Genomic DNA, 19,035 nt, shown 5'->3' on the forward strand with positions numbered 1-19,035 from the left:
GATTTACATATGCAAGCCCCTTCATAAGTGCCCCTTAAATACTATGATGTGTTCTCCAGGTCATTCCTGCAGCCAGTGAGGAACAGCTTTTACTAGTAGAACTGGTTCGCTCCATCAGTGTCATGAGAGCAGAGACTGTTATCCAGACTGTGAAAGAAGTTTTAAAGCAACCTCCAGCCATAGCCAAGGACAAGGTAAGAAAGCTTTTCTTTGCTTTTGATTATAATTCAATTTGAGAAATGATGCTGTATTTTTATGTATAGTAATTTTAATGTGATTATCATGCAGATTTCAGAGATTACTGCACATCACTTCTTAAATAAAAATATTAACATCTGCAATTTCTTGCTAGTCTGATCATTTCCACAGCCAGTGAAGAACAGCTAACGGTTCTCCATACATGAATCAGAGGTGATCAGGAACTGTGGGACTAGATTGTTAGTAGAGATTTATCTGCTCAGTAAGAAGAACACAGAAACACTCGGTATGGTGGCACATGCCTTTAATCCCAGCACTGGAGACAGAGGCAGGTAGCTCTCTGTGAGATCAAGGCCACCCTGATCTCCATAGTGAATTCCAGGCCAGCTGGGGCTACAGAGAGGCCGTCTCAAAATCCCAGATTTTGCCATAGTCAAGTACTAGATCTTTCCTGATCCTGTACAATACTGTGCTTTGGGAGAGTGTGAGGTCTGAGCGCCAAAGCCAAGGAAGGAGGGTACCCAGAGGCTGGGAGGTTGAAGAGAAGGTGAGAAGCAGTAGGCAGATGTGCATACTTTATTCATTGGCACTCAGGTCAAAAGGCTGTCAGGCACCCAGGCACATACCTGCACACAGGTAGTCACACATGCAGGCAAATGCATGCTCCTTAATCTCAAGAGTATGCAAAATTCACACAATTGTGGCGTTTTTTAAAAAACAAAATTGTCTCTGTAATGGATTACACCATTGCTTACTCTGGGTTCTCAGGAACCTAATGTTAGCCACATTTAGCTGACTCATAGTTCCCTAGACATCCAGTGTCAGCCATCTTTAGATGACTCGCTTTAGATATCCATATCAGCACCATGTTGTCAGACCTTAATGATTCTTATGGACTTTTGTTCCCTTCAGATGGCTACCAAAAATGCATGGCATCATTTCTGTACTCACATTGCTTAGTTTTTAATTAGGCAATCACATCTACAAATTAGGACATTTAGGAATGTCTCTGATCTACTTTTTTGTTCAAGCAATACCAAAAGGTCATATTTTCCTAGATTTGTCTACTACAGACTTTGAAATATGCCAAACAGATATAATCATATCATACCTTTAAAAGAATTATTGTATATATCTAAAAAAATGTTTTATTCTTCCATTGTTTTTTGAATTGCCTAAGGAAAATGATACTTGTGAACAGTCAGTGATTTACTGACTTTTTTGTGGTGCTGAGGGATTAAGCCTAGGGTCAAGCACCCAGTTCTTCATTAGCTGTTTCAGTAATCACCTGACCATTCTGAAAGCTTCTCTGGAGCACTGGTCTTGAGACTTTTAGATTATGTTGAAAAGCTCGATTCCACAATACTGTGAGGCAGATGTGAGCTGTATATGAGGGCTATTGAAACAAAACCCAGGCTGCCTCTACAACAGATCTTCCCCTTACACTGAATGCACCAGAACTAGATTTTTCTTTCTGTAAAAGGAGAAAATGTCTGTAAAAACAATTGGAACAACAAAAAAAAAATTGCTAAATATCAATGAACATTAATGTATTTCTTTTTTTCTCTCCCTTACTGACTTCCAAGGGCAGGTGTATTCTTTTTATTTTATGCTATATTCAGCACTGCTTTTTAAATATTAATATTAAATATATAAAAGTAGCTAGTGTAGGGGCTGGAGAGATGGTTCAGTGGTTGAGAGCATTGACTGTTCTTTAGAGGACCCACTTTTGGTTCCTGTTACCCACATGGTGCTAACAACTGTCCATAACTCCAGTTCCAGGGGATCCAACACCCTCTTCTGACCTCCATGGGCACGGCACAACATGGGTGCACTTATGTACATGCAAGCAATACACATACACATAAAAATAAAAATAAATAAAATGTATTTTTTAAGTGGCTTGGAGTATATATTAGTTTTTGACATATGGGAAAATAGTTGAAGAGTTTTTCCATTCCTTCTATTTTCTATGTCTTAAGTAGCTCTTGTATTATAAAATTTTCCTATTAAATAGGAAAAACGCTGCATGGTTTTTAAAATGATAAGCTAGCATGTATTTGATTTTGTTTAATATTTTATTTAAAAACTTGTACGAAGAGTCAGAGCAGTTGCAACAATGAAAAAGCAAAGGCAGCATTTTTCTTCACTATAAAATTAATTTCTTTTATTTATAGAAACATCTTTCTTTGGAAGTCTGCATGCTTCAGTTTTTCTATGCTTATATTCAAAGGTAAGAGACTGATGTGGATCTCTCCTTACTGCAGTCACAATGTGTACTGTTAGGAATCTACAAGGAAAAGCTCAAACCTTTTCTAAAAGTAGCTAGTTAGCTTTTGTTGCTGTTACTTCCTCAAAATGTCAAAACAGAAATACTATTGCAGAAACATGGTTTATGTCTATGTTAGTAGAAATCATGGATAATCTAATGAAGGCACTGTGCAAATCCTACACTCTAAAAATGTTGAAGATACCCAGATATTAAATCACTGAATTGTAAGGAAATCATCTGACCAAACCTTCTCTTGAAGTCGCGTTTGTTGTCACTGAATTGAATATTAATTAATATAGGAGAATGTGTAGTATTCCAGTCTGAGTACCTTAAAAAGAAGTTGGGAATAATTTGAAAATACTTCTTGTTTGGTGTTCAGTTTTGTTTTTAGCTGACTGCTGAACAGGAGGTAGTAGGCTTGAATTTTAATAAAATTCTTCCTTAAGAACCTGAATCTTAATCTTTCTTAATGGGTTAATCCCATTTTCATCATCAGACTTCACATCCTTTTGTGATTTGTGACTAGCATTTATAAAATCATTTTGGTACATTTGGGTTAATGGTGACTTAGTGCAAGGACTGAATAAAATCTGGATTTAAGTCAGACAAATTGGGGTCAGAATGGAGCAGAAATGATGTTAATTTCTTTACAGGTGAGAGACCTGGTATTCAGGGTAGATTGACTGCAATTAAACTGAGAATTATTATGTTGTATTTTACTCTTTAGAGTTCATGTGATAGATTTCTATAGCAAAATTTTAGATTACAAAATCACATTATTTTACGTGTGCTTAGGGTTTTTCCCCCTTATATTAGTAAAAAATACAAATATTTTACGAGCTTTGTCCTGTCACAGTCTATAAAAATTGAGAATATTTTAGAGAAATTAATAGAAAAGTATGTTAAGGACTGTAGGAAGACTTGAGGAAAGTTAAGGTTTGCCATGGCTTTCTATATTATGCAAACTGTTCATCTTGCAGAATCCCAGTGCCCAATTTAGTGGATAGCTGGACATCACTGTTGATACTTCTAAAAGACTCTATACAACTAAGTCTTCCTGCCCCAGGGCAGTTTCTTATACTTGGGTAAGTATAGTCTCATGTAAAAATGTATTATCTTAAAAGATTAGAAAAATACTTAAGTAGAACACATGCTTATTATGTAGAAGAACCTGAGTTCAATCCCTAGCACCACACACACAAATATGCATATGTATACATGTGACATTCACACACACATACATGCATACATACATATATATGTATATATAAAATTTTAAATAAAAGCATAATCTTTACTGTCTTAATTCCTGAAAAATATGTTTTGAGTGGCTGTATGGTCTCTCCTACTCATAAGATTCTCAAGGTACAAAACTAGATATATGAGGTCTATAACTAGACGAAGGGAGGGAACAATGTGTGTTTAGAGATGTACAAGATGTGAGTGTACTTAACACACACTGTTAGAACAGTGGCCATTTTGGGTTAGTAGGGAAGGAATGTGGGCTAGAAATGGGAGAGTGAATGCACAATAGCTAAAAGTTTCATAGACGAGCTGAATTTGTGGTAGACCCTAAACATAAGCAGTTGATAAAACTCCATTTCTTTTTGTGCCTTGAAGTTTATTATTATTTCCAAATAATTCCTGTGATTATTTGGTTAACACCAGTCACCCTTACCTTATTCACAGCAAGCATCATCCTGGGAAGTGACTAGGTTGGAGATCGTGATAGGTCCATCCCTGATAAGTAAGTGCTTAGGCAATCAAAATGTTAAGAGCAGAAAGCCTTTATGAAAATAGGCAGGGAAATGGTATGCTGGGGCAAGCTACATCATCTGGTTTAGTGATGGTGTGGCACAGGCAGTACAGTGGTGGGACATAGGGTGGATCCAAAGGGAGATGAGAGCTGCCTGGGGAAGGAGCTTGAATTTCATTGGAGAAATTTGGTAATAAAGGGGAGACTGGATTGTAAGGAGGGGCATGATGCTCCTCATGATCAGAGGGCTAGGAATTGTATTTAAGGTGGAAGGTGAGAAGGTATGAATTACTGATGGCAGGATTTAAAGAATAAAATAAAGATGACAGCAGGGCCAGCCAAGGAACTCTAAAAGGAAGTATCAGAAAATGAGAAGAAAGCTGGGTTTATTCAGTGTGGCATGCAAAGGTAGCTTAAGAAGGGGCTGGGGAGATAGCTGGATGGATCGAACACTTGCAGTGCAAGCATGAAGATCGAAGGTTGGCTCCCCAGAACCCATGTAAAGCTGAGCATGAGTATGTCTATAATCCCAGAACGCCTATGGCAAGATTGAAGGCAGAGACAGGAGAATCCTTTGGAAGCTTGTGGGTCAGCTAGTCTGGCATGCACAGAAAACAAGAACAAAACTATGTCTCAAACATGGCGGAAGATGAGGACCTCCACCCACGGTTGTCCTCTGACCTCCACTCTCTAGCCATGCACACACACATCCTCACTCACACACATGAGTATGCTCAAGATAAAAGGTAAAGAGGACAGGTAGCCCCTTTCAGAGAAGTTGAACAGATGAGGACTAATATGAAGCTGTGATTGTTGATGAGTTCAAGGAGCACTGCTGATTTACTAGAAAGGGGTAAAAGCAGAGAGATTAACAGCAAAGGAATGGAATGGAAGTAAGTGGATTTTTTTATTTGAAAATATTTAATCATGAAAAAAGAAAAAGACATGCAAAAAGGCAGGAGGAAATGTAGCTTAGAAGATAACATTTCAGGGGCTGGAGAGGTGGCTCAGCGGTTAAGAACACTGACTATTCTTGCAAAAGACCCAGTTTCGAATCCCAGCACCCACATAGCAGCTAACAACTGTCTGTAACTCCAGTTCCAGGGGGTCCAATGGCCTCTTCTGTCCTCTGCGGGCATTGCACAACATGGGTGCACTTACTTACATGCAGGCATTACACTCATACACATAAAATAAAAATAATAAATAAAATATTAAAGAAGATAACTTTTTTTTTTTTTAGTCTTTTTGAGACAGGGGCTCCCTGTAGCCCCAGCTGTCCTGGAACTCACTATGTAGACCAGGCTGGCCTTGAACCCACAGAGATCCACCTGCCTCTGCCTCCCAGGTGCCGGGATTAAAGGTGTGTGCCACTACGCCCAGCTAGAAGATAACATTTTAATGGTAAGAAATGCCTGAGAATGTTAGGGGCTTGATAGCAGACTCTGAAGTTGATCCTGGCCTCCTTTAGATCTCAGCTCCTTTATTTATCCCGTGTGACCTTTGACAGGTTATTTAACCTTTCCTCTGTAAATTGGGAACAATACTAGTGCCTGTTTGATAAGGTAGTTGTAAGGATTGAAAGGAGTCTTATTTGTTAAATTCTTAGAACAGTGCCTGGCCATTAATAAGTATTGTTGAAATGGAGTATGAGTCACAAAAGATTATAGATTATCTAGATTCATTGATAGCACCAGATTTGAGGGACATTCGATGGAGCTAAAGGATAAGAATTGGTGAGTATGAGCCAGGGAAAAGGTTCATTTTCTCTAAGACTTTGCTGCTAAGTGTCTGATATTCCACCTAGCAGCATTGGGATCACCTGGTTGCTTCTTAGAAATGTAGAGCCTCAGGTGCCTGCATTAGAATCTGCACTTTAACAAGGTCCTCAAGTGACATGTGCACACTACGTTTGAAGGGACTGTTTTAGGACATAGGGGAGGAGATTATATAGACTTCTTTTTTTTTCAACCTTTTATTTTCAACCTTTAACATTACCTTAGTCCAATAATGTCATTAATAATCCATACAACCAATATATATTGCATGGGTATAAAAGCAACACAATACAGTGAACTTTTAGTTAACTTATGTAACTTTGGTGATTTGATACATGTAGATTCCATATACACAGACCTAGTTTCTGCCCTTATTAAAAAAATAATGGCTTTAGTGTGGCAATCTATGGTCTTTGAAGTAATGGGGAAGGAATGTGAGGGTTCTTCAATAAGGTGGTCTCAAGTATTCTGGTAAATGTGAGACATAATCTTTCATCAGGAAGCAGAAAGGTGTCAGGACAATGGAGAAAACTTAAGGAGGATCCACGTGAAGTAGTGGAGTAACACTCAGGTCCCAACCTAAGCTTAGTATGCTAGAGCTCCTGCTCCAGAATTTCCACAATCATTGGGATCCCTGGACCCTCAAGCTCTCTGTTTTGAAAATTATCCTTAAACCTGGAAGACTTTTAAGCAGTAGACTTAGTGTATATAATCCTGTATCAAAGATTGTTAACATAGCTGATGAGGAGAGAGAGGTTAAGTGTAGTCACTAGAGCAGAACAAGTTCATGAAGATTTCAGGTTCTTATAATTCCAAGTTCTAACCTTCATCTCGGTAACCTTCATTACATACATAAACCAGGCTGTTTTCCCATCTTCCAAGCAAGACTCCTACGTGCTTATGTAACTTATATAAGAATCACCGAGAAGTTATCACCAAATAACCCTTCTAAGTAATTCCATAAATAATTAAAACTACTGCCGTGCATGGTGGCACACTCCTTTAATACCAGTACTTGGGAGGGGGAGGCAGGTGGATCTCTGTAAGTTGAAGACCAGCCTGGTCTACAGAGTAAGTTCCAGCCCAGCTAGGACTATACAGTGAGACCCTTTCTCTAAAAATAGAATAAAATCATTGGTTACAATTTATGCCTTCTCCCCCACAAGGTTTTACTTTTTTTCTGCTTTTAACATGTGTTTATTTTGACTAAATGGCATTTTAACATTTCATCTACAATAGGAATTTAATTTTATCTCATAACTACTAATAGTTTAGTTTTTGCCAACAATTGCACTCATGCTCTAAAAGTTCCTAATTACAAAATAGAAATTAATATGGCTACTCTTTGCATATTAGTTTGGAAATAATTATACTTGAGGTTAACCTTTTAAATAAAGTAAAATATTGAGTAGAAGTCTTTGCAAATGTTAGAAATAGCATTTTTTGTTGTTGTTGTCTTTTTGAGACAGGGTCTCTTGTAGCCCCAGCTGGCTTGGAACTCGCTGTGTAGACCAGACTTGCCTCGAATTCACAAATATCCACCTGCCTCTGCCTCCCAAGTGCTGGGATTAAAGATGTGCTCCACCACGTGTTTGGCAGAAATAGAATAGAATTTTTTCCTCAAAGTATTAAATTTATGTTTTACATGATAAGAAACCATCTCTGTTATATTATGTTTGGTGGAGATTTTATTATTTTTTTTCCCTTTTCTACTGGAATGTAAAATAATTAGTAGGTGGCTTCACAAATACAGAGTATGTAAAAGGTGAGCATGCCGATTCTATAATCACAGCTCAGATTAGGAAATAAATTACTATGTGTTCCTTCCAATCCATCCCAGTTAGTATCCCTTTGTCTCCCCAGAGATAACCAGTATTTTAGTACCACAGATGGATTTTTGCCTTGCCTTTCAACTGTTAACATATACAAATAATTCTTCTTTTGTGCATGGCTTCCTTCACCCAACACACATAATTTGAGTGAAACCACTTTACCATAAACTCATCTCTTTTCTTTTAATAAGTGGTTGTCTCAATATGAAAGTAGTAATGTTGCTTATAAATAATCAGTTTCATCCATTCTAACTTGCATAGCTATAATTGATTTATTATTATTGCTGTTTAGTATCTTATGCCACATTTTGTCTCTCTTCCTACTGTTGTTGGATATGAGGATTTCTTCCAGATTGGAGCACTCACAAATAATGCCATTCTTTACATCATTCTCTGTATCTTTTCATGCATTCATTTAACATTAATGATTAGAAATTGAGACCACAGAAGCCACTTATTGTGAGAAATTACACAGCATCATTTTCTTTAGACTGATACTTTTTGTTTGTTTTTAAAATGGTTCTTTTAGGGTTCTGAATGAGTTTATTATGAAAAATCCTAGTTTGGAAAATAAAAAAGACCAAAGAGACCTTCAGGTAAGGCATTCTGAATTCGTGGTTGTTGCAAGATTTTATTTTATAAACGTCATCAAGTTGAAATTAGGAGAGTCATATAAGATAATCTGTGATGTTTTTCCCAGCTAGGAACATTCTGTAAAAATCAAGAGTGGCTATTATATTTTTATATTCTATTTATTATTTTTATTTTGTGTGTAATTGTATTGCCTACATGTATGTAAGTACACCCGTGTTTGCAATACCTGGGGAAGTCAGAAGAAGGTATCAGATCCCTTGGAACTAGAGTTAGGGACAGTTGTTAGCTGCCATGTGTGTGCTGAGAATCAAATCCAGGTCTTCTGCAAGAGTATTCAGTCATTGCTCTTAACCGCTGAGCCATCTCTCAAGTGTATATTATATTAAAATATAACAATATACTATGGGTGGTGGCTCGTGTCTACGAGATGGAGGTGGGAAGATCAGAATCCAAGGCCATTATTTGCTACCTTATGAGTTTGAGGCCAGCCTAGGTTACGTGAGACCATTTTGGGGGGTGGGGGGGATGGGGGGATGGTGGAAAATGTATTAAAAAATATCTATTGTCAGAAAATAAGCTTCAAAAGTTCATAGCTACTTTATATGTGTGTGCACACAAATATAGTGGTTCTTGTTTCTTTAGGATGTGACCCATAAAATAGTAGATGCTATTGGGGCAATTGCCGGCTCTTCTCTGGAGCAAACAACATGGCTGCGACGAAATCTGGAAGTTAAACCTTCTCCCAAAATAATGGTAGATGGAACCAACTTGGAACCTGATGTTGAAGGTATTGCTCTCGTTTAGCCTTCATCTCTCTAGGCATGTATCTGCTAAGCAGTGTTTTTGTTAGCCCTATTACATAACCTCATCCTGTTTTTCACTAGCTAGAAGCTTTTATCAATGGGAAAATACTAATCAGTATCTTTACCTGTCTTTTATTTAGATATGCTGTCACCTGCAACGGAAACCTCAAACATAACTCCCTCTGTGTATAGTGTCCATGCACTGACATTGCTCTCAGAGGTAAACTTTAAGTGTTTTCACATGCACATTCAAGCGATCAATCCCATAGTAAATATCAACAGGAAATTCTCATAGAGAAGTTTTTAATTTCCAGACCATTTTGTACTTCTAGAAATCACTGTTTAGAATTACTAAATATAAGCTTAGCTATAGTGTGTGCATAAGTACATGTTTCTGTGCATGTGCACATATGTGTGCAGGTATGCACATACACATGTGCATGTGGTGACCAGATGTCCTCCTCCATCATTTCCCACCTTTTATTTTTTGAGACAGGATCTCTTCACTGAACATGAAGTACACTGATTCTGCTGGAATGGCTGGCCAGCCGTTTTGGGGAACTGTCTCAGCCCTGTAGTACCAGGGTTACGGATACTACCACACACAGCTTCTGTGTGGATGCTGAGGATCCGAACTCCATCTTTCTGCTTGTGCAGCAGGCACTTAACTCACTGAGTCACACATCCCTCCCCGCCCCCCTCCAGCCTCAGATACAGAGTTTTGACCTTGTCTGTATTTGTAGTATTTTGTTTGGTAAATGATTGTGATATAACTTAAGATCCTGTTCTTTCACCCCATACACTATTTTTCAGACATATATTTTTAATTTTTTGAGAAACTTCCATACTAGATTTCCATAGTGACTGGATTATTTATATTCCTAACAGTGTGTAAAAGGGGTTTTGCCTTACACTCCCATCACATCACACCCCTGCATCCTTGTTGACATTTTTTTTTCCCATTTCTGATGGTAGTTGTTCTGACTGTGGTGAGACAGAATCTCAGTGTACTTTTGATTTGCATTTCCCCGGCGGCTAAAGGTGTTAGTTTTTTTTTATTATTATTGTTTATTGGCCATTTGTATTCATTCATTTGAAAAGTGTCTTCAGTTCATTTGCCCATTTTACTGAGTGCCCATTTTGCTTCTTGGTGTTTAATTTTTTTTTTTTTTTGAGTTCTTTATATATTCTAGTGTTAATCATCTGTCATATGAATGGTTTCAAAGACATTCTCCCACTCTGTATTTTGTCGCTCTGGTTGTTTCTTTTGCTGTGCAGTAGTTTTTTTTTAATTTGATACAATCCAGTTTGTCAGTTCTACAATTATTTCCTGAGCTATTAGAGACCTATTCAGAAAGCTCTGTCAACCGTCTCAGATTTTCTCTAGTAGTTTCAGCATTTCAGGTCTTAACACCGGGTCTTCCTCTTTGAGTTGATCTAGTTTCAGTCTTCTACATGTGGGTATCAGATTTTCCCAGCACTACTTGTTAAAAAGTCTTTTGTCCACCTTTTGGTATCTTTGTCAAGAATCGTATGACTGTAGCGATGTGGGTTAATTCCTCTGTTTTCTATTCCATTGGTCTATATGTCTGTTCTTGTGCCACTACCATTCCAATTCTGGTACTATGGTTTTTGTGCACAGTTTGAAGTCAAGTATTGTGATGCTCAGTATTGCTTTGACTAATCAGGGTCTTTTGTGTTTTCTGTGAATTATAGGTTATTTTGTCTGTTTCTTTGAACAATGACATTGATATTTTGATAGAGATTTCAGTGAATCTGTAGAATGCTTCATAACTATCACATGAAACTTTTTGGAATATATTAAATGGAACAGATCACTAGCTATGAATGTCTTCAGATAACATCTCAAACCTCTAATAGAGGCTTTTTGTAACCTGCTTGCCTATTTTTCCCCACCAAAGCCTTTGATTTATGGCTTCCTTTTTGTTACATAACTATAAAAGTTCATTAAACTACCCATGAGAGAACGTGTTACTCAGTACAATCTGAGTTCATGTTTCTGGACCTTAGTCATTCAGATTTGGCTCAGAATAAACTGTTTCTTATTCCCTTCTTTTTTAAAAAGGTAGGGGTTTTTGGTTGTTAGTTTTTAAGAAAGAAAATGGGTTTTGTATCTGCTTATGCTGAGGAGGAGTGGAGGTGGTAAAACATTTATAGATTAGCAAACATTTTTATATCCATTCTGTTTTTTCCAGCCTGATGTACATGGCTATGCATGTCATTTTTTGCCTCTTACAAATGTGGACACTGAGTCATACAGAGGATAGAACAATATGAATCTGTGTAACTGTTGATTGACTGAGTTGGGATTAAAGGAACAAGGCCAGTTACTTTGGATGTTTTCAAACCTCCTTTTAAACAAATCAGGAAAAAGAATACTGAGGTTGTGTCATAAATTCAATTTTTACTCACCGTCACACAAGAAGAGTTCCAAACTATTTTTATACTTCCCTGTCTCAGTTGAGAATACCAAAATTTGTCCATATTTATATCATATATATATATATATATATATGTATATGGTTACCACATCATACAGACCAAAAAAAATCATAATAGAAACCATTAATATAAAAATGATTTAGGCAAATCTCAATGTATATTTTCCTGATTTTAAGTATTTTAGATTTTCCTACAAGTTGAAAATCAATGCCATCAGTGATACCAGTTTCAGCTCATAGATTATTTCATTTCTGTGTTTTCAGGTGTTGGCTCATCTTTTGGATATGGTTTTCTACAGTGATGAAAAGGAGCGCGTTATTCCTTTACTTGTGAACATTATGCATTATGTTGTGCCCTACCTCCGAAATCACAGGTACAGTACGATTTTAGTTTTTAATTAATTCATATCTTGTTATAAACTCTGTCCCCTTATTGCTGTTTTTGGCATTAAAGAATGATGTTAGTCTTAACTTGAATCATAATAATAATTGTTCTAGTTTACTTCTCTGTTCCTGGGGAGGAAAGGGCTTATTTCATGTCACAGTCCACCACTGAGGGAAGTCAGGGCAGATCTCAAGGGAGGAACCTGGAGGCAGGAGCTAACGCAGAGACCATGGAGGATAGTCTCTTGCTTCCAGCTTCTCAGGTACTTTTTTTATACTACCCAGGCCCACCTACTCAGAGATGGTACCACCCACAGCGGGCTGGACCCTCCTGCATCATTTAACTAGCCAGTCCAGTACAGAAAATTCCTCAGTTGAAGTTCCCTCTTCAAAAGTGACTCTAGTTTGTACCATGTTGACAGAAATTAACCAGTACAATATATATTTTTTTTAATTTCCATGTTTTTCTCTTATGGCACCTACTATTTTGTGTCTGTACATCAGTGTTCTATGTAAATCTGAATCCTCATAAAACTCAAGGTGATGACTGAAATGAAAACATAGACATTACTTTGGTTTTTTCTGTACAGTGCACATAATGCTCCTAGTTACCGAGCCTGTGTCCAGCTGCTCAGCAGTCTTAGTGGGTATCAGTACACACGGAGAGCCTGGAAAAAAGAAGCCTTTGACCTTTTCATGGATCCCAGTTTCTTTCAGATGGATGCCTCTTGTGTTAATCAGTAAGTCCTCTTGCTTTCACTCAACATGGTCTGCTGATACCACTTACTGTCTGGCAGAGTTAGAAGCCTTAATAAGAGTAAGATCTTAATGATATATGATAATCTTTAATGTCTTTCAGTTGGAGAGCAATTATGGACAATCTGATGACACATGACAAGACAACATTTAGAGATTTGATGAGTGAGTATTGTGGCAACCAAGCAAGAGTTTCTTGTACATAATTTATTATTAATATATACTATTCTCTTTTCTGAAAACTACTGAATTAGACACCAGGCATGGTGGTGCATATGTTTAATCCCAGCATTCAGGAGGTAGGGGCAGGCAGATCTCTGTGAGATTAGGCCAGCCTGCTTTACATAGTAAGTTCCAGGCAGGCTGGGGCTACAGGGAGACCCTGTCAAAAACATACAAACAAACAACAACAACAACCAAAACACTACTGAATTAGCTCTTTAAGTTATACGTATTCTCCTATGGGAATATAATGGACTCAAAGACAAATATAGCATTTTTTCCCTTGTATGCATATTTTGTTTTGTTTTGTTTTGTTTTGCTTTGTTTTGTTTTTAATGCTGTAAAAGCTACTGTGGGACTGCATAGCTATAATCCCAGCACTTGAGAGGCAAGATGTAAAAATCACAGGTTGAGGACCAGCTAGGCTGTATAACAAGTGTCTGACTCAAAACAGCAGCAGAAAGATGCAGAAGTAGAAGTCGGACTATGTAGGTTTGAATTGGAGACTTGGTCAGGATAAGAGAATGTAATGCTAGTGTGAGAAGAAAGTACAAGATGCAAATGCATGAAGAGGTCCTAGTGAAACCCATCATCTTATATAATGATGTGAGTCTTCTTATGGGGGATAACCTAGTGGTAACAGGTAAAGTTATCCTTTGGAGACTCTGAGCAGGAGAAAGGGACATATCAATTTGCCCAGTAGCAGCCTAGAACTGGCACATAATAAGCACTCAATAATTGTTGACTGGATAAGTTTGATGCCAGGCATGGTGGTGCATGCCTTTAATCCCAGCCCTTAGGAGGCAGAGGCAGGCAGATCTCTCTGTGAGATCAAGCTTCATCCACATAGTGACTTCCAGGCAGGCTGGGACTAGGGAGACCATGTCAAAAAATTTTTTTTAATTATTGAACTAAAATTTTTCTTCATCCCAAGCTACTTTTCTCTGGAGAAGGGGACCATGTTGCTTCTTCACTTGTTTTCTTAGAGTGGTTCTAAATTTCAAATTCATGTATCCACCAATTTATTGAATGATAACAGTGGGCCAGCTATTATGTAGACATTTATAAAAATTTTTTAAATTATGAAATTAAGTTGTAAAGGATATAAACTAGAGCCTTGTATGACAGATTTTAAGCAACAGCCAGAGAGCTCATATTTGATATGCAACTAAGGAAGCCAAGCATTCCTAGGAGTAGAATATTCTAGGCATAGGGAACAAAAGTTACAAAGGTCTTGAGGTGCAAACTTGGTGAGTTCGTGTCATAGCCAGCAAGACATTGTCGCCGTAGCAGAGTGAGCCACGACCAGGAACTGAACATGAGGAAGGCAGGAGGCTAGACCAAGCTAGACCTTTCTGGAAATCAATGAATTTTCAAAGTAATGCATAATGTAAGCAGATGGGCTTTATAAAGTGGCATATTAGACATTTTATATTCTAAAACACACAGTTCTAAGTTTTCCTGTCTCCATCACAGTTCTATCATTTGATCTCCTGGCATGTGAATATTGAAACTATCTGCCAGCTTTTCTGCATCAGAAATGGTCCAAAGTCCTCTGCTACATGTTGCTCTCATTTGAATGTGCCATAGGGCATCCACTCATTTACAGCAGATGACAGTAATCATTTCCAGACAAGCGGATGTCTCGTCTGTGTCGCCATCTCTTACTTGCTCTCATTTTTTTCAGCTCGAGTAGCTGTAGCCCAAAGCAGCTCACTTAATCTGTTTGCAAACCGGGATGTGGAGCTAGAACAGAGAGCCATGCTTCTCAAAAGACTAGCCTTTGCTATTTTTAGCAGTGAAATTGACCAGTACCAGAAGTACCTTCCAGACATACAAGGTAAGTAATTAAAACTCACCTTGTCTATCTTTTGAATTCCGGGGATGAGAGAGAGGGTAATTGTTTGGTTGTTTTTGTTTTTCAGTTGTTGCTCATTAGAAAACATCTTTCCTAAACTATACTTTGAGTTTATGGGCAGTGTTAGATAAGGGAAAAGTTTATCTCCAGTATGTCCAAGGAATCAACACTGACTTTGAAGGACTTACCTAAATGTTGTCTTTGTTTTATTGTTTGGTTTAAATTTCATATGAATTCATATTTGAGGTTAAGTAAGTTTCCCTACAGGCAAGCATGGTAGTGCTTTTTCATGTAGGACAACAGATCATACATCCTTAAGGAAAGGACAGAACAAAGGAGAGCCAGGAGCTTGTGGCTAGCAGTAGCATTTGCATGTCTGTAATTTGGAACTGTACTTGGAGCTGTATTAGCAGGGTTCTAAGAAAACCCTGTGGTGGGAACAGAACCAATAGGGAAAAAAAGATGGCTCAGTGGGTAAGGGCATATGCCCCCAAGCCTGACAACCTGACTTGTCAGGGCCCACATGGTGGGAGGTGAGAACCAGTTTTCACAAGTTGTCCAGTGATCTCCACATGTGCACCATTGTCGTACACACACCCCACTACCACCTCTACCACCACCACAAAATAAATAAATAAATAAATGTCATAAGAATTTTTAATTTGTACATGTCATAAAATGGAATGTATGACATTGGCTGACACAGAAGGAACTGTGTTGTCCAACAGTGGCCACCTGCACACAGGAGCAGCAGAGCACACAGTAGCTGTTCTGCTTGAAGCTGGATGCCTCAGCAGCTGGTAGTCCAGTACTGTAGGCAGATAGGACTGGTATTGAGTCCATATTGAAAGGTCAAAGAAGCTGGACTCCAATGTCAGAGAACTGCAACAGCTCTAATAGACATACTTGCTGAGAAAAAAGAAGGGAAGGCGGGCAAACACATACTTCTTATTCGTTGAATAAAGCTTGCTGAGGACAAATCTTGGACTCCCAGTCACTGACCCACATGCCAGTCCTCTCTGGAAACCTTTGCTGTTCCATCTGAATAATCTGCAACAGCCATACTTTTGGTTTCAAATGAGTTTATTAAGTATGGAAAAAAATTAAAAATAGCAAGAAGCAGATAGAAGCAGCATACAGATAGCAAAATATCATCAAATTGTGTACTGATGACAGCAGGCAGCAGAGGAGAGCAAGCAAAAGTAACCTCATCAAATCAAACAGTGACAAGATCTGAAATGACTGGGGAAATCCTGCGCAATAGTCATGCTGGAGTTCCTGGTGGAGAGATTTACAGGCAGACCAGAACTCACCATGAATGAGCTCCTCATTCCCACCACAGACATTTTTATACCATAGGATAAAAAATAGTAACCTCTGTTGGAAATGGTTTACCTTCTACTTGTTCTCAAGGATGCAATGTTTTGTTTGTTGGTTTTGTTTTGAGACGGTCTCACTCAGAAGCCCTGTAGCCCTGACTGGGCTTTAAGGTTTGTACTATCATACAGGCAGGATGCAATGTTTTTAATACCTTTGGCTGTTTGCTGTTCTCCTTTTTCTCTGTCTCAGAGTTAGGTACCCAGCCTACCCAAGGACAGGGAATTTTAGAGGACATTAAAAATAAGCATGGTAGAATCTGGGAAGAAGACCCTCCTTAGTCCCAGAGTCCACTTTCAACAAGTACAAACAGCACATGATAATTTACCAATATGATTTATATTATACCCTCACAGATACAGGTGCACCAGTCCTTGATAGCCCTTAATCCAATCAATTTGACAGTCAAAACCAACCATCATAAGTCCATCCCTTGTCAGCTTGACACACAGCCTCATCTCTTCTTGCCATGCTTAATTTCCAAAGAAGAAGAATAAAGCCATCATTTTTTCCAACATAATTATTCCACATAGAACTGAAAACATACTAATTCTTTCCTCAGCACAAGTAGCAAAAATCTCTTAGGAAGGCTTGCTGTTTTGATGTTCCATACCTTAAAATGATACAGATTTTAATATTTTTATTGATTTGAGAAGTTCATAGTGTATTTTGATATATTTAGGACCCCCTCCTTCCTCCTTCTCCCTCTTTACCTTACTATCTCCCTAGCTTCATCTTCTCTATTATCTTTTGTCTTATCTTTTTGTAAGGCCTATTGAGTTTAATCTGTGTTTCCTAGATTATCTTGGGTGTGCGGCATCCCTTGGAGTCTGGTCAACCTACCAGGTGTCACACCAGGAAGAAAAACTGGACTCTCCCGCTCTCCCAGCATCTGTCAACTACCAATAGATCTTTAGCTGGGGCTGGGGCTTCCTGCCCACCTCCCTCATCCATGCTAGGTCCCTGTCTGACTTGGGTTTGCACAGGTCTTGTGAGTGCTGTCATAAGTACTGTGGGTTCATATGAACAATGACCCTGAGGTATCCAGACAACACAGTTTCCTTGGATTCATCTAACATGTCTGACTCTCAGTCTTTCCAGCTCTTCTTTGGGAATGATCCCTGAGACTTGGGAGGAAAGGGTTTGATATAGGTGTCCCATTTAGGATTGAGCACTCCACAGTCTCTTACTCTCTGCATGTTGACCAGGTGTGGGTTTCTGTGTCATTGCCATCTGCTACAAGAAGCTTCTCCAGTGAGAGTTGAGAGATGCACTAATCTATGGGAATAACAATAAACCATTAGGAGTCCATTTAATACTGTGTCTGTTTAGCAGAATGATAGTAGTAGGTTCTCCTGTGTGGCCTATGACCTGTCTAGCCACAGATTCTTGGCCCCGATAATAGTATCAGGTATGGACTCCATCCTGTGATGTGGGCACCTCATCAAGTCTTGGTTCTTTACCTGGAGGCGTGAGTGACCCACAGCTTCAGTTTTTAAGGGTCTGGGATGTTTATTACCCTACCTAGATTAGATTGTTATAATTTCCTATTGACTTTAATGGCAGGGAATAATACAATACTGAGATATCCTAAGGGATCTCCTGCACTCCAGAAATACTCCTCTTTGCCTCTGTTTTGGAAAAACAGTTTGATTTCCCCCTAATAGTCTGAATCAGTCACTTCTGCTACCACTGTAACTCTTTTCTTAGCCTGTTGACTTGGGCACTTGAGGAGCACTTCCCCTTGGAAATCAAAACTTCTAGGTCAATAGAGCATCAGATCAGGGAACAGGAAGCAAAATTTTTACAAGGGGTGATGGTGAGTATTTCCTTTTCTACCCCTTGATCCCTAGACCCATAAGTCCTGGCTGCAGAAGGACCATATCCTGGACACTGATTGCAACCTATGTAGCCTTATGGAGGAACCCTGTCCTACCCTTCAGACTATTGCTACCTAGCTGGCGCTGTAACTGTGAGCTCAAATGGTCATTCCACCATTCTAACAACCTAGCTATTTTAAGATGGAGAACAACAGAGCAGTGAATTCTATGAGCATGAATCCACCACCACACATCTTTGACTGTGAAGTGAGCTCCTTGGTTAGTGCTTGCAGTACTGGGTGTAATACTGCATTCTGGAAGTCCATGGACAATAGTTTTGGCAGAAACGTTTTGTGAAGGAAAGGCAGACCCATACTCAGAATAAGTATCTGTTCTAATAAAGACCAAGTCCTTCCCTTTTCATGATGAAAGTAGACCTATGTAATCTGTTATATGAGACTTTTGAAAACTAAATTTTTTTGATCATAGGGGTTTGGTGACCATCTTTGTCCAGGATAGCAGCACATTTATTACTCCAGATAGCTTCACCTATCGCAGGATTATTTTCTGCCCACATCAGGGAGTGCTGTTTAGCCTCAGGAGCCCATGGACTCACATGATCTCCCTAGGGAGACTTTTTTTCTTCTAGAAGACAAGTGATTCTGGTTTTTGTTTAATTTCTTATTTTTGTGTATTTCTCACAGAATGTCTACCTCCCATCCCCACTGGCACCCTCCCATAGCCTCCACACTGGAATTCATATATTCTGTCATTTGTGTTAAGGCCTATCATGTCAAATTAGTGTCCCCAGATTCCCTCTGATTTTTTATACTAGCTAGGCATTATTTATCTCTCTTCTTTATCTCCCTGGCTAACCCTCCCTCCATGCCTTCCCCATTTAAGGTATCCCCATTTTTCCCTTT

The 19,035-nt window shown here is 38.7% G+C and overlaps 1 protein-coding gene across 1 annotated transcript in view; it reads left to right on the forward strand.

Annotated features, from left to right (window-relative positions):
- Window positions 1-19,035, forward strand: part of LOC103729747 (protein dopey-1) — a 70,002-nt gene that overhangs the window by 39,073 nt on the left and 11,894 nt on the right. The window contains exons 20-29 of the mRNA XM_017796825.2: window positions 60-194; window positions 2,376-2,431; window positions 3,451-3,555; window positions 8,366-8,432; window positions 9,073-9,217; window positions 9,374-9,453; window positions 11,960-12,069; window positions 12,670-12,819; window positions 12,939-13,000; window positions 14,745-14,897. Coding sequence (XP_017652314.1) covers window positions 60-194; window positions 2,376-2,431; window positions 3,451-3,555; window positions 8,366-8,432; window positions 9,073-9,217; window positions 9,374-9,453; window positions 11,960-12,069; window positions 12,670-12,819; window positions 12,939-13,000; window positions 14,745-14,897 — 1,063 coding nt within the window. The remainder of the gene's footprint in view (window positions 1-59; window positions 195-2,375; window positions 2,432-3,450; window positions 3,556-8,365; window positions 8,433-9,072; window positions 9,218-9,373; window positions 9,454-11,959; window positions 12,070-12,669; window positions 12,820-12,938; window positions 13,001-14,744; window positions 14,898-19,035) is intronic.

Source organism: Nannospalax galili, unplaced genomic scaffold (genome assembly GCF_000622305.1).
Source record: "Nannospalax galili isolate Female #2095 unplaced genomic scaffold, S.galili_v1.0 scaffold2893, whole genome shotgun sequence".
Lineage (NCBI taxonomy): Eukaryota > Metazoa > Chordata > Mammalia > Rodentia > Spalacidae > Nannospalax > Nannospalax galili.